General features: G+C 40.2%; 1 protein-coding gene across 10 annotated transcripts in view; it reads left to right on the top strand.

Annotated features, from left to right (window-relative positions):
• KLHL13 (kelch like family member 13) overlaps window positions 1-15887 on the top strand; it is a 201832-nt gene that overhangs the window by 167565 nt on the left and 18380 nt on the right. For all 10 annotated transcript variants that reach the window (XM_058714295.1, XM_058714298.1, XM_058714294.1 and 7 more), the window contains 2 exons: window positions 9268-9400; window positions 10165-10361. In XM_058714295.1, the coding sequence (XP_058570278.1) occupies window positions 9268-9400; window positions 10165-10361 (330 nt within the window). The remainder of the gene's footprint in view (window positions 1-9267; window positions 9401-10164; window positions 10362-15887) is intronic.

Raw genomic sequence — 15887 nt, 5'->3', positions numbered from 1 at the left:
GGTAGATGTTTGGGTTGCTGATCACGTCGTGTTGATGACCTCTACCCTATTTTAAACTTTTGTGATCATAAAATAAACAACTTAAAAATGTATTGCTGGGGCACTTGACTGGCTCAGTGAGTAGAGCATGGGACTCTTGATCTTGGGGTCGTGAGTTCAAGCCCCCTGTTGGGTGTAGAGTTTACTTAAAAAAATTTAAAAATAAAAATGTGCTGTTAACATAAGCAAGTGAAGCATAATAGATAAATGGACAAAGAAGATGTGGGATATATACGTATATACACACATATATATAATGAAATATGACTCAGCCATAAAAAAGGCCGAGGTCTTGCCATTTGTGACAACATGGATGGACCTAGAGGGTTTTATGCTAAGTGAAATAATCTATTTGATAAAAGAAGAGCTCCCATAATCTAGATGGTTGAAGTTTTTATCAAAATGAAACTTGTAATTTTTTTACTTCAGTTTCCTAAATGGCCGCCAAAATAGAGAAATGAGTGTGTAATTTTTCTTGGGAATAGCTTTTTTGGTACTCGGGACAGGTAGGATACAGTAAGGTATTCTAATCCTTCCACAGTTGAGTGTGTATCTTTACGACTTTCAGTCTACGTTAGTATCTTCTTATCCTACGCTCTCAAATGAGATGTTGTCATTGTTGTTATTATTTAGCGTTATATTGAAGTAACAGCACGTACCAACCGATAAAGATGCCCTAATACAGGATTTCCATTTCTGATTGTTTGTTGCCAGTATAGAATAATACAATTTGTTGATGATTATTGACCTTGTGTCTTGCAATCTTGACAAACTGACTTACTCTGGGAGGCTGTTGGTAGATTCTGTGGGGTTTTCCACGTAGACGGTCATTTTCCCTATAAATAAAGATACTTTTGGTTCTTTTTTTCCCAGTCTGATGCTGTTTATTCCATTTTCTTGCCTTACTGCACTACACGGAAACTCCAGAAAAATGTCGATTAGCAGCGGTTGCGTATACATTCTTGCTTTTTTGCTGATATTTGTGGGGGTGGGGAGCATTCATTCTTTGGCCATTGATTATGATGCTAGCTATAGGCTTGAGGAAGTTCCTTTCTGTTCATAATTGGCTGAGAGTCCTGTTCGGTGTTTTTCATCAGAAATGGATGTTGCATTTTGTCAAATGCTTTTTTTTGCACCTATCGAGATGATCTCATCATTTTTCTTGGTTCGTCTGCTAATACTGTGAATTATGTTGATTGATTTTTGAAGGCTAAAGCAACCATACACTGAAGGAACAAACCCCATGATGTATTATCTTCTTTCTATATATTATTACATTTGATTTGCTAAAATTGTAGGAATTTTTCCATCTGTACTCATGAGGAATTTTGGTTTTAGTCTTCTTAGTTTTCTTATCTCTGTCTGGTTTTGATATTAAGATAATGCTGGCGGGGTGCCTGGGTGGCTCAGTCGGTTGAGCGGCCGACTTCGGCTCAGGTCATGATCTCGCAGTCCGTGAGTTTGAGCCCCACGTCGGGCTCTATGCTGACAGCTCAGAGCCTGGAGCCTGTTTCGGATTCTGTGTCTCCCTCTCTCTGACCCTCCCCCGTTCATGCTCTGTCTCTCTCTGTCTCAAAAATAAATAAACGTTAAAAAAAATTAAAAGAAAAGATAATGCTGGCTTTGTCGATATTAGGATAATGCTGGCTTTGTCGAATGAGTTGACACATGTTCCCACCTCTTAATTTTCTGGATATGTTTCTGTAGAACTGGTGATATTTCTTCCTTAAATGTTTCGTGGAATTCACCAGAGAAAATTCAGTTTTATAGTAGACATATAGCTATTCGGGTTATTTATTTCTTGTAGAGTTATCTTTAGCAGCCCGTGTCTTTCAAGGAATTTATCCATTTCAACTGAGTTGTCAACTGTATTGGCATACAATTGTTCATATTTACTCACTATTCTTTTAAAAGCTATACAATGTCTAGTAATCTCACCTCTCTCAATCCTGGTATTGGTAATTTGTGTTTTTTCTCTTTATTTCCCTAATCTAACTAGAGTTTTATCAAACATATGGATCTTTTCAAAGAACCAAACCTTTTTGGGTTTTATTGTTGTTGTTTTTCTCTTTCTATATTACGTGTCATCAGTTTCCTCTCTGATCTTTATTATTTCCATTTTCCTGCTTTTGGTGATTAAGCTGCTCTTTAACTGCTAGTTTCTTTTAGTTTTCAATGTTTATTTATTTTGAGAGAAAGCAAGCCAGCAGGGGGAGGGGCAGAGCGAGAAAGCGCGCGCGCACGAGAGAGAGAGAGAGAGAGAGAGAGAGAGAGAGAAAGAATCCCAAGCAGGCTCTGCACTATCTGTGTTGAGTCCGGGGTGGGGCTTGAACTCACAAACTGTGAGATCATGACCTGAGCCAAAATCAAGAGTTGGCTGCTTAACCGACTGAGCCACCCAGGCACCTCAATTTCTAGTTTCTTAAGGAGGAAGCTGAAGTCTTTCATCAGACCGATAATAAATATTCTTTCCTCAGAAATCTATTTTGCCTTATTTTATGGTCATGCCAGGCTTTTTTGGTTTTTGTTTTTTGTTTTTCCACTAAGCTTTGTGCCCAACATTGGCCTTGGACTCATGACCCTGAGATTAAGAGTCACATGTTCTAACTGAGCCAGCTGGGCACCTCACGCCAGCTTTACTTTCTTTCTTTCTTTTTTTTTTTTGTTTTGTTAAATTTTTTTTAATGTTTATTTATTTTTGAGAGAAAGAGATAAAGTGTGAGCAGGAGAGGGGCAGAGAGAGAGCGAGACACAGACTACGACGCAGGCTCCAGGCTCTGAGCTGTCAGCACAGAGCCCGACACGGGGCTCGAACTCACGAACCGTGAGATCATGACCTGAGCTGAAGTCGGATGCTCCACCGACTGAGCCACCCAGATGCCCCATTTTATTTATTTTTGAGGGAGACTGTTTTTTGATCTCCGTAGCCCTCTGTCTCTGCAGATCTCTTCTCCTGTGTTCTGCCCTACAAACCTAGCTGCCTTAACTCCCTCGACATTCGCAGGGAGAATGCCATGCTTCATGTGGGTTCCTCCTCCCTGTACCTCTGTCTTGGAAAGTCCAGAACAATCATGGGGCCCATCTAACTTGCTTCTCATCTTTCGCAGATCCCTCTCCTTCATCCAGTCTTTTACTGTTTTTTTGTTTTGTTTTGTTTTTTCATATATTTTGTCTGGTTTTAAGTTGTTTCAAAAGGTAAGGTAAATCCAGTCCCTGTTCTTTTATCTTTGCTGGAAACAAAAAAATCTAGAGGCTATAATTAAATGCCAAATTGTGAGACTCAGGCTAACGGTGTCTGATTATTTTGGAGATTTGGTTAGAGATAGCTTTACAAAGGAGGTCAAATTTGAGCTGGGCTTTGAAGGAGGGAAGCTATTGTATGTGAAAAATAATGGCATATATAAAGGGACTAGAAAAAAGGTAAGCCTGGTTTTTACCGATGAGCCAGTCTAGACAACAACCTGAAATAATGAAAAATAAGGTTGAACCGTTGAGCTGGGCCATTAAAAAAAAATAGATCTTTAAATTCCAGAGGCACCTGGCTGGCTCAGTCAGTAGTGCTTGCGACTCTTGATCTCGGGGTTGTGTGTTCGAGCCCCACGTTAGGTATAGAGATTACTTAAAAATAAAATCTTAAGAAACAAAACAAAACGGGCGCCTGCATGGCTCAGTCGGTTGAGTGTCTGGCTTCGGCTCAGGTCATGATCTCACAGTTCGTGAGTTCAGACCCCGCGTCGGGCTCTGTGCTGACAGCTCAGAGCCCGGAGCCTGCTTCCGAGTCTGTGTCTCCCTCTTTCTCTGCCCCTCCTCCCCACGTGCTCTCTCTCTCTGCCTCTCAAAAATAAAGAAAACTAATTTTAAAAAAAATTTTTTTAAAGAAACAAAACAAAACAAATCTGTAAATTCCTATATTGTGATATAGTGCTGATAGAAAGCCCTTAGAAGTATTTAGGCTCTAGGCAGTGTTGTATATAATAAGAACAGTTTAATTAATATTAATATAAACTTTTATATCCAGTCTATAGATCTCTTTTACTTTAAACATGCATCTGTTCCTTTTGTGTCCTCTGAATTAAACATGGATATGGCATTGTTTTCATCAAATGCATTATATTTACTTAGAGACTGGGAAAAAACCCATTCTTTAACCTTCTTTTCTTTTCTTTTTTTTTTTTTTTTAATGTTTATTTCTGAGACAGAGAGAGACAGAGCATGAGCGGGGGAGGGCAGAGAGAGAGGGAGACACAGAATCCAAAGCAGGCTCCGGGCTCTGAGCCGTCAGCACAGAGCCGGACGCGGGGCTCGAACTCACGGACCGTGAGATCGTGACCTGAGCTGAAGTCAGTCGCTCAACTGACTGAGCCACCCAGGCGCCCCTAACCTTCTTTTCTTTAGCTCCTTTATCTTTGTGTGTAAAACCTGTTTTCCACTAATACTCTTTATTGCTCTTCTCAGGATGTGTTTCCTTCTTCTCCCACTTCCTTTTCAAAATTACACTGATCAAAACTAGATACAATATGCTAGTGAGTTACTTCCAGTGCAGAATTTAATGGAAAGATTTGCTTCCCAGATTGCTTTTTAATACCTGAAATTATCATTCTAGCCTTTTTCACAATGACATTATATTTAATTTGAAAGCTGTTGACATTCAGGGCGCCTGGGTGGCTCAGTCGGTTAAGCGTCCAACTTCGGCTCATGGGGTTCGGCTCTCACTGCTCATGGGGTCGAGTCCTGTGTCGGGCTCTATGCTGACAGGTCAGAGCCTGGAGCCTCCTTTGGATTCTATGTCTCCCTCTCTCTCTCTCTGCCCCTCTTCCACTCATGCTCTGTCTCTCCATCTCTCTCGCGCTCAAAAATAAATAAACATTAAAAAAACATTTAAGAAAGAAAAATGAAAGCTATCGACATTCAACCAACTTTTGGTAGTAATTACTTGTAGCTCATACGGTTTCTATATTATGGTTGTGTAACGTCAACGCATATCCCCTTGTATTTTAATATGATCATTTAAAAATTTATCACATTCATTTAAGATGTCTCAGTCCTTCAGGGTATTATATAGGTACCTCCCTCTATTTAAAACAATTTTCTTAACAAAAAATATTTTTTTAAGTTCATTTCATTTATTTTGAGAGAGAGAGTGAGAGAGCACGCGCACAGCAGGGGCAGAGAGAGAAGGGGAGAGAGAGAATCCCAAGCAGGATCTGCACTGTCAACACAGAGACCGATGCGGGGCTCAAACTCGCGAACCAGGAGATCATGACCTGAGCTGAGGTCAAGAGTTGGACGCTTAACCGACTGAGCCAGTTAGGCACCCTTATTTAATAGGAATTGAAGTTTTGTTACATTGGGTTAGTTTAATACAGGGGATAGAAAAAGGGTTGTTTTTTTTTTAATGCTCTGGTTTTTTTCCCCCAAAGGATGTGAAGAAGAAGAAAAGAATAGATATGGGAAGAGTTATAGGAGGGGGAAAGGGAAACATTAGAGTAGAGAAGCCAAGAACAGATAATAATCTCCACATCAATGGAACCCAAGGCCCAGAAGAAATAGAAAAATCGAGAACTAAGATATGGATTGGGGCAGAAAGAAGTTTAGTTTAAAGCAATGGGAACCATTTTACAGATACTCTAAAAAACTGGAAACTTTGCTCAGTTTTGCGTAAACCAGAGCTGTATCGATAGAGAGTGAACTAGCATATGGAAACAGACAACACGCCTTATAGCATTTTGACAAGAGGAATGAGTACAAATGTGGTGGAAGAAAATGATTTTATATTAAAAGGACACATTTTAAATGTGCTGGGGATCTTTTTTTTTTTTTAAGTTTTGTTTTATTTATTCAAGTAATCCGTACATCCCACATGGGGCTCACACTCACGACCCCGAGATCAAGAGTTGCATGCTCTTTCGACTGAACCAGTCAGGCGCCCCATCAGGGTGTCTTTGAGAGTCTTCCTCGAGTTGAATGGGGGAGGAAATGTATAAGAGTAAAAGCGAAAGATAAATCTATAGAAGGCAGGTAAGACCTGTGGAGAATGACCTCCCCCTCTCTTTGAATGTGTGCACCCTTCACAAGATTAGAGTATAAAAGTTGTTTAGAGAAACTAACAACATACAGATTCTAAATATCTTGTTAGCGCGCTGTTATCTGTAGAGAACTGTAGTCTCTTTAGACAAAGCTGGGATATACAGATAACAGCACGCCAAGAAGATATTTAGAATCTGTATGAATATAATCTGAATCGACAGATTCTTATTTGGATACAGATAGCAATAGTCAGGAATAAAATTGGCAAATACGGAATTGGATGGCAGGATTGTTCATGTATACATTTGAAAGTAAAGGCTGTGAAATATACAAAAAGGGAAACTACTTCATAGGCAGTAAAAATAAAGGCAAAACCTCACAAACCACACACTTTGCCAAAGGTAGGTAAATGAAGCTTAGAATAGAAGATATTCAGAGTGCGATAAAAGTGGCCTACGAGCTTCAGCTTCCTTTCTTGGGGGACGCCAGATGATACTGAGGAAGGGTAGAGGATTTTTTTTCTTTTTTAAGACAGTGCAAAGGGAAACAAAACGATCAGGTTTGTGAAGAGGATGACAGCTCCTGGTGACTTGGCCGGGCTGTCCAAGTCGTGAGGATTGAGTCTGTACCTCAACAGGAAGTTTTAATAGAATATGGACAAAATGAGAAATGACACAGATAATGATACGGGAAGTATTCGCTCTTCCTTTTTTCAAAAGGAACAAGACGGAATAATAAATAGTAGGCGTGGAGTGTACTGACATTACGCAGTTCCCAGTATGAAATATCTGTAGGAATATTTTAAAGACAGAAGGGGCAGCAAATGAACCGAGGTTTTTGTTTGGGGTTTTTTTTTTTTTTTATTGTTGTTTTAGTAGAAGAAGACAACGGATTGGATGCAATCACTGCTTTTGACAGAATAAGCCATGATTGCCTTTCACAGGCATTATCTCTGTATGTACACCTTCGAGAAGATTCAGAAATTTTTTCATGAATAAAAATAAAGCAAGGTGGCATTGAGTGCCTAGTCTCACTTCATTGGTATTTTGGGGTCTTTTTTTGCCAGTGCCCAGGGCATAATCAGTTTCCCAAGATAAACCGTATGCTTCAACTTGCCAGAAGCTTCTAAAACTTTCACGGTACATCTTCTCCAAACCAACAGTTCCACTTTTACAAGTGATGCCCACAAGATCTACTTACACGAGTGAGGGTATGTACGAGGAGCTTTCTTGCAGCATTGCTCGTAATGGCAAAAGTTGTCATTGTACATATATGTGTATATATATATATATATATATATATATATACATACACACACACACACACACACTCACACCCCTCCTCCCCCCCTCCCCACACACACACAAGCAAACGATAGATTATGCATATGTATAGAAAGAGGCCTGGGGCACCTGGGTGGCTCCGTTGGTTGAGCATCCAACTCTTGATTTCGACACAGGTCATGATGTCAGGGCTGTGGGATCGAGCCCCATGTCAGGCTCGGTGCTGAGCGTGGAGCCTGCTTGAGAGTCTCTCTCCCTCTGCCCCGCCTCCACTCTAAAATTAAAAAAAATAATAAAGAAAGAAAAAAGAGGCCTGGACGTATATATCCCAAGCTGTTAGTGGTAGTTACTTCCTGTAAGTAAGTAACAGTAGTAGAGTTTTGGTTTTCCATTTATATCCTGTACTTTTATAACAAGCAGATATTTCTTTTTTTTTTTTTAACTTGCAATTTATCTGAAAGAGAAAAAAGCCAAGCCCTTGTGGATCATTTAGCGATGGGAAATGGAAAATACCGAGGGTGGGGTATATAACGTTTGTGTTTATAGAAGAAAAGAGGCATTTGTGAAAGAGTCGATATTTGTGAATAGAAACATATGTCAGTCACTGTTGGAGAAAGAAAAATATGATACATAATCCTGTTCTAAAGTATATGTATAATGTATAAATATTTTTGGAATAAAAACATTACTGTCTCTCTCCAGAGAGAAAGTGGCTGGATCACATTATCTCTTTGAAGTTCTAGTTCTGTGGATGCAAGCATTTGCTTTAAAAAGCAATTTAAAGATTATGATGAGATGTTTAGACTGAGATTTATATTATACATATGTGTAGCATCAGTATTTCTAAAACTGCATTCGTCAGTATGTCATGCCTTTTGCTTCTTAAATTCGTGAAGCACAACCGTAAAGAGAAGTTTTATTTGGGGTCATGAAAATACGAAGGGGATGGAACACTCCTTGCTATTAGTTCTTGTTGTGTCACATTATTGCATTACGTTGTATATTGGAAGGTAATTTGTATGAGTTTCTTCATGATTTTTTATAATCACACATCACCGTTTTGAAACTGTAGAGTAAATCTTGTGAAAATCTCCATTTCTGAGCCTTATTATTAAATTACATATTCTCTCCTTTTTGTGCATTTGATCAGCCTATTATAATCACAAAATGTTTTATTCTCCCAAGAACAGATCAAAGTAGGAGGGCGGCGGGGGGCTCCTGGGTGGCTCAGTCGGTTGAGCATCCGACTCTTGATTTTGACTCAGGTCTGATCTCACAGTCATGAGATCAAGGCCCACATCAGGCTCTGTGCAGAAAGTGGAGCCCGCTTGGGATTCTCTCTCTCTCTCTCCCTCTCTCTCACTGCCTTCCCCCATTCATGGTGTCCCTCTCTCTTTCTCTGTCTCTCTCTCTCAAAATAGATAAATAAATATTAAAAAGGGGGGGGCACCGGGGTGGCTCAGTCGGTTAAGTGTCCAACTTCGGCTCAGGCCATGATCTCCTGGTTCATGGGTTCAAGCCCCACGTCGGGCTCTGTGCTGACAGCTCAGAGCCTGGAGCCTGCTTCGGATTCTGTGTCTCCCTCTCTCTGCTCCTCCCCTGACCATGCTCTATCTCTCAAAAATAAACAAACATCAAAATAAGCTAAAACCAGTCGTTGCGTGAATAAGTGAATGTATATACTCTTTCCATATTTGTTCTTAATCTAAATCAGTCATAATTTTATCTTTTTCCTACTGTGAATTAAATATACATTGTCACATATCAAATAGGTTGTTGTCTTCTGAGGAATTATTCTGTTGGCTTTATGTTCTAAATATGTTGCACGCAAATTAATATATAAACAGGATTTGAGCGTGCAGAAATGTGTATATCCGTTTAACCTTGATTAGTGTCTCAACTCACGTTCTTGTTGTAGGGCTTTGACCAGCTTCGACTTGAAGGATTGCTTTGTGATGTGACCCTGATGCCAGGTGACACGGATGACGCCTTCCCTGTGCATAGAGTCATGATGGCCTCTGCTAGTGATTACTTCAAGGCCATGTTCACAGGTAGGTTGGCTCGTCACATTCTGCACCCACATTAAAACAATATGGAAAATACGTGTTTAAATGTTTTTATTTCTAAAGTGAAATTCAGTTCTTTTGATCTGTATCTTTCCCAGAAGAAATAGTTTCAAAAGCAATATACAGGGGCGCCTGGGTGGCCTAGTCGGTTGAGCGTCTGACTTTGACTTAGGTCATGATCTCAGGGTTCATGAGTTCAAGCCCCACATCGGGCTCTCTGCTGTCAGCACAGAGCCTGCTTTGGATCCTCTGTCCCCCTGTGTCTCTTTCCCTCTCCCGCTCATTCTCTCTCTCTCTCTCTCTCTCTCTCTCAAAATAAATAAACTTAAAAAAAAAAAAAAAAGGAATATACACCCAGTATGTGTGATTGTAGGTGGCATTTTTTAAAACTTGGGAAATGGATGTACCTTTTTCATACCTGTGTCCACTTTAATTTCACAGCTTTTCTTTTTCTCTCTGCCAGAGACTCTGGGTCCCACTAATACAATCTTTAATCTGTCAAAAGATACAAAGTGACAGGGGAACATTCTGGAAGCTCTTGCGTTGTATACAACTTCCATTAGGATAGAGATATTCCTCTTTAAGTACTCTCTTTTAACTATAAAATATGCAGAAGTCTGACTCTGACGTGAATGCTTGCATAGAATAAAACTTTTCCTTGATTTCACCGCATCTAATTGGCGGCAGGAGCGAGTTTGACCTTAATTAAATTATCCACCCTTGTTTAATTGACTGTCTTTTTATTTAAGGTGGCATGAAAGAACAAGATTTAATGTGCATTAAGCTTCATGGTGTGAGCAAAGTCGGTTTAAGGAAAATTATTGATTTCATTTACACTGCAAAGCTTTCCCTTAACATGGACAACCTTCAAGATACACTAGAAGCTGCCAGTTTTCTACAGATTCTGCCGGTTTTGGACTTCTGCAAAGTGTTTCTCATATCTGGGGTAAGGCATTCTCACAGCTTCAAGGCTTTTCCTGCAGGACACCCTGACGTCGCCTGTTTGGAGACGGATGAAATTCGTTGCGTGGGCGTACGAAACGTTGGCCGTTCAAGACGCGCATCAGGTAGTGCGAGCTCTGGAAGCAAGTTGAGAGGAAAACAGTACCAGTGCGTTTTTACAAACAGAATTACGTAATAGAAATCTGTGGTGTAATCGCATGGCATCAGACAGTGATAGCGCTTCGTAACGATAAAGATTTTATTTTTTAATTTTTAAAAAAATGCTATTTATTTTTGAGAGAGAGAGACACGGAGTGTGAGCCGGGGAGGGGCAGAGGGAGAGGGAGACACAGAATCCGAAGCAGGGCCTAGGCTCTGAGCCGTCAGCACAGAGCCCGACGTGGGGCTCGAACTCGTGAACTGCAAGATCATGACCTGGGCTGAAGTCAGACGCTGAACCGACTGAGCTACCCGGGCACCCCATAGCGATATAGATTTTAAACTGTTTGTTGATGTTATATATCTTAATCTGGTTTTATTTACCTTAACGATTTTATACAGGCAGGCTTCTTTTTTCTTTTTCTTTTTTTCCACTTTGTATAAGTTTTTTTTTTAATCCGATTTTTTTTATTTTGGTAAAATACACCATAAAATTTGCCATCTTTACCATTATTATTATTATTATTATTTTAATTTACATTGAAGTTAGTTAGCATATAGTGTAATCATGATTTCAGGAGTAGAATCCAGTGATTCATCCCCTACATATAACACCCAGTGCTCATCCCAACGAGTGTCCTCCTTAATGCCCATCACCCAACTAGCCCATCCCCCTCCAGTGCCCTCAGTTTGTTCTTTATATTCAAGAGTCTCCTGGGGCACCTGGGTGGCTCAGTCGGTTGAGCGTCCGACTTCGGCTCAGGTCATTATCTCGCAGTTGACGAGTTCGGGCCCCGTGTCGGGCTCCGTGCTGATGGCTCGGAGCCTGGAGCCTGCTTCGGATTCTGTGTCTCCCTCTCTCTCTGCCCCTACCCCGCTCACACTCTGTCTCTCTCTCTCTCTCAAAAATAAATAAACATGAAAAAAAACCTTTTTTTAAAAAAGAGTCTCTTATGTCTTGCCCCTCTCCCTGTTTTTATATTATTTTTGCTTCCCTTCCCTGATGTTCATATGTTTTTATACAGGCAGACTTCTTAAATGGAATTCCATGGAAACATAATCTGAGCTTCTAGAAGCCTTTTAAACCAGGCTCAGTAATTTTTTTTCTTCCTTAAATATGGGAGCCAGGTCTTGAGAAGAAGTAATACTTATGTGACAACATATAGAAAAATAAGTCTTAATTGCATGGAAACGCATCACCCACTAAATGGTTTTTAGCCTTTATTAATAGATAGGAGAAGACACAGCTACCAATGAACTGCTTAGCGGTCACGTGGTTCCTGAAGGCACTGCCCTATTTGAGACTCTTAAATTCTACTTCCGGGAAATGAAATGCTTTGGTTGCAAGGAGATATTGCCCAGAAGATTTCTGGAGTTTATGGAACTTGCTTTTGTAATTGGAGAATTATGGCAGCGGTAAATTTTGATATGTTTTCTAATTTATTATATGAGTAGATAATACATTTTTCTACCCTTGATTTAAACTCCTACCAATTCTAATATCGGTAAATTATTGCTGTTAGGCTTTCTAAAAGTTGCACTGACTAAACTGGGAGCCCAGTTTGCAAACCCTAGGTATTAAGAGAACGTGTCCTTAGCGCTTTTATTAATAAGCTACTCCTTGTCTTATAAAGTCAGCCCACAGCTAATTTAACAGGACTGTGGAAAGTGTGTCTTGTTTGTGTGTTTCCATTTTAAAGCATCCATACTACTGTCTCACCGTTATTTACAAACTTTTAAACTAACAGCCAAAAGGCAGTGTGGGGTTACAGTGTTGTTTATTCTCTGTCACGTGCGTAACCCGCATGAGGTGTATTTCTCAAGATGCTGCTTGTCAGTACTGAATCTGAGCGCTGACTCTCGTTTTAATTTAGTCACACAAGGCCCTCCCCCTTAGGACCTGTAAACACCTTTCTTCTAGGTTCGTACCCCTGACATCATGTAACACCTTCGTCCCAGGAAAAAAATGAACTGAATGTATTTTTTAAGTGTATCACGTCCAATAATTACTTTAGTAATAACACTTAATGCTTACGTTTATGTACTCTCAACATTTGCTTTTACACTGATCTCAGCAACACACGTGGTCATCCTGAGCCAAACTACATACGGTGTTATGATTTCTTTGGAACTGGTCATTAATAATAGACGTTCATGGTCAACCTCTTCTCTCGTAGCGAATTGTAGTACTTAGACCTTTAGATGTGGGTGGCAATCTGTTCCTTTATCTGAAAGGAAAGGACCAAATGGAATAGAGCACAATTTATGAAAAGTCGTAAAAGTATACAGTTGTCAGAATAACAGTATGAAGAACGATTGTGTTCTAGAAAACTCTAAAACAAGTTTATTTAAAGATGACATCACAGTAATTTTGCAATATTGACACATTTTGTGTAATTAGGAGGTTGGTTCTTTAACCTATTTGAAACATTTATTGTAACTGCGTGCTTTACCCGTTTGGAAATTTCTTCATTTTTATGAAGACTTACTATTGCTTTAAAGATTGTATTATTCATTCCTAGTGTCCTCTGCGTACCTCCTAAAACCCATTTCTAGTGGAGAAGAGGCTTGTGTCTGACAAAGCGTACCTGTGGTACAGTTTACTCCTTCCTCTCGGTTTTCGAAGTTTCTCTGAACTCTGAGGAAAAACACCTCTTTTCTTAGCACCGTTCTATTTACCTGTCTTTCATCCTGTTTGCTGAGGATATGTCTATGTGACTTTACTGTGGAAATATTCCCTCTCAGAATCCATGATAGTTTTTGAGAACAGTTGGTCGATCATTGGCATAGAGATTATCTAAAATCCAACTTTTCCCTTATCCCTTCTTTCATGCATTCCATTTCTTAGTCAAATGTTCAGCCTTACTCTATTTATTTCCTCTTTCCTTCTCAGCAAGCAAGTGGATCAGGCAAGAGTAGCCCTTGGAAGTTTCTAGATAATGTATTTTTTCAACGGTAGATTTGTTTTGAGTTCTCCCACAAGCTAACTTTTATGGATCATTTTTACATAGGATGGTCTCATGTTTTAAGAATTGCGTGCTTAAACCAAAGGTTTTGAGCGAATAGGTGTATGCTTTTAATGATGTGGTGGGATTATACTTCACGTAACCAAAACACTACTTAGGCTTGACCTTTTAGAAAGAAAAGTCAGCTTCCCATACAACTCTGGTCTATCCCCTTCTTAATTGTTTGTGTGGGTGAGAAGGAGCAGTGGTACAATAAAATGTGACTCGGCAAATAACCCCCAAAGCGTTTTTATGTTAGTTTTGCGTGATAACTTTAAGTACGACAATAAAACCACCCTCGCCTTTGGTGAGATAGAAAAACACCAGTGTTCTAGAACAGAGCATCAGGCTCCGTAGAACAAGAACCACTCCCCGCTTTGCCATCCTTCGCAGTAATGCTTTTCTCTTAGGGTGTTAATGACTATTGTAGTTTATAGGCTCAGGTGCTTTTGTTCTTGCTATGTTACTTTCCTGGTAGTTGTAGAAAAGAGAACTATGAAATGGATACAAAGGGATAACAGTGAAGGATGCAAAGCGGAGTAGGTAAAATTTTCTAAAAACATTGGCTTTCCGGGGCGTCCGGGAGGCTCAGCTGGTTAAGCGTCCAACTCTTTAATTTCTGCTCAGGTCACGATCTCACGGTTTGTGAGTTCGAGCCGTGCGTCGGGCTCTGCGCTGCCAGTGCGGAGCCTGCTTGGGATTCTGTCTCTCTCTCTCTCTCTCTCTCTCTCTCTTTCTCTCTCTCTGTTCTTCCTCCACTTGCGCTGTTTCTCTCTCTCTCTCTCTGAAAATAAATAAATAAACTTAAAAACATTTGCTTTCCGATATCATGGAGACGATGGAAAATTATCTGTTTAGTTACATGCCTAGAAATGGCATTCATTTCCGTCTTTACGACATTCTATAACTACAGCATGCTAAATGCTGTGCGGCCATTCCCTGATTTACACACAGGTTGTCGTTAAATTTTTTATCATTTGTCTGCTGTTTGGAATTTGTAACATCTCGCATCTGCCCCCACGGAACCACTGTGACAGAGGATTTCAGGCCAGCCCACAAAACCCAATTTGTAACGTAAGGTTGCTGAAACAGGACGTTTGTCATTGAACCGGCAATATGACAATTGAAATATACAATTATACAGAATAAACAAACCCGAATGAAGGTGAGCAAGGAACCATTTTCTTTTTATATAAAAGCGTATCGAATCAGAGAACGAAGATGCCATTGTGCTTTCGACTTGGTGATACTCTTTCTTTAAGCTCATTGTTTTAAAGTTGTGTTGCTGTTTTTCCTTGATGCATGTATAGCCTTGGTTCCACTCGTACATTTATCATCACTGATCCGGGTGGGGAAGCTCACAATGAAACGTAGAGAGGTTTTTTTATGGAGGCTACTGGGGGTAATAGAGAGTTTGCGACCGTGGAAAACGAAGGCGCCCATGTGGGAGAGGCAAAAGGCAGAGTAAAGGAGTTCTCTCAAGGGAAACATGAAGGAAATCAGAAGAAGTTATTGGAAAAGACAGTTTCTTTTACTGTTAGGGGATGACGTCAGCAGCAAGCTTTGGGAATATCCTTCTTGATGTAAGAATTTCCTGTATGCTACTTGCATTTCACATTCCTTATTTGATCCAAATTGGATTTACCCATAAAAATTAACATGTCTTTTCAGATAATTCTTTTTTGCCTTTGGGGAGGTTTAATGCAAATTAGAGGAAAACTCATATAGATAATTTTTCGATGAATCGAAACCGTTCCTCCCCTCCCGCACCAAACCAATCTCGACTCCCTAATTGTCACGGCTGACATTCGGCAAGTGATACCCACGTACTGGTTGTTTATGGTTGAGCATCTATTCTCATTCACGGATACCCAGACTGGGCTGGGTGTTAAATATTCCAAGTACTAGTCCTTCCTACACCCTCTGTCCCCCTCAGTCGCTCATTTGATTTCTTCCCAGCGTGTGGACACGCATTCTCTCTCTGAAGTGGTTGTATTTGACGCCAGGCTGCCATTTTAATAAACTAGACAGCACCAAGGACACTTTGGCGCATGGACTATCTGAGGAGCATCCCCCCTCCCTGCCCCCCCCCCCCCCCCCGCCCAAATTTGCCAGCTAATTCCCTGGTCTTTGCACTTTTTCTTAAGAGTTACAAAAGCAGAGACTCGTTTTAGTTTTTGCTTTTTTCCGAAGTGGAAGTTTATGTGTGTAACACACCGATCTTCAACAGAATACCATCTGATTTCTGATGAATTTCTGATGAATTTCTGATTTCTGATTTCTGATGAAACCTGTCATTAAAATATCATATTATGGCAGTGAAATGTTTGGGTGCATCGAGTGTGATTTGAACAATTTAATACAGC

This window comes from Neofelis nebulosa, chromosome X, assembly GCF_028018385.1.
Source record: "Neofelis nebulosa isolate mNeoNeb1 chromosome X, mNeoNeb1.pri, whole genome shotgun sequence".
In the NCBI taxonomy this organism is placed as follows: Eukaryota; Metazoa; Chordata; class Mammalia; order Carnivora; family Felidae; genus Neofelis; species Neofelis nebulosa.
Note: the sequence above shows the minus strand (reverse complement) of the source record. Positions and strands in the feature narration are given on the sequence as shown.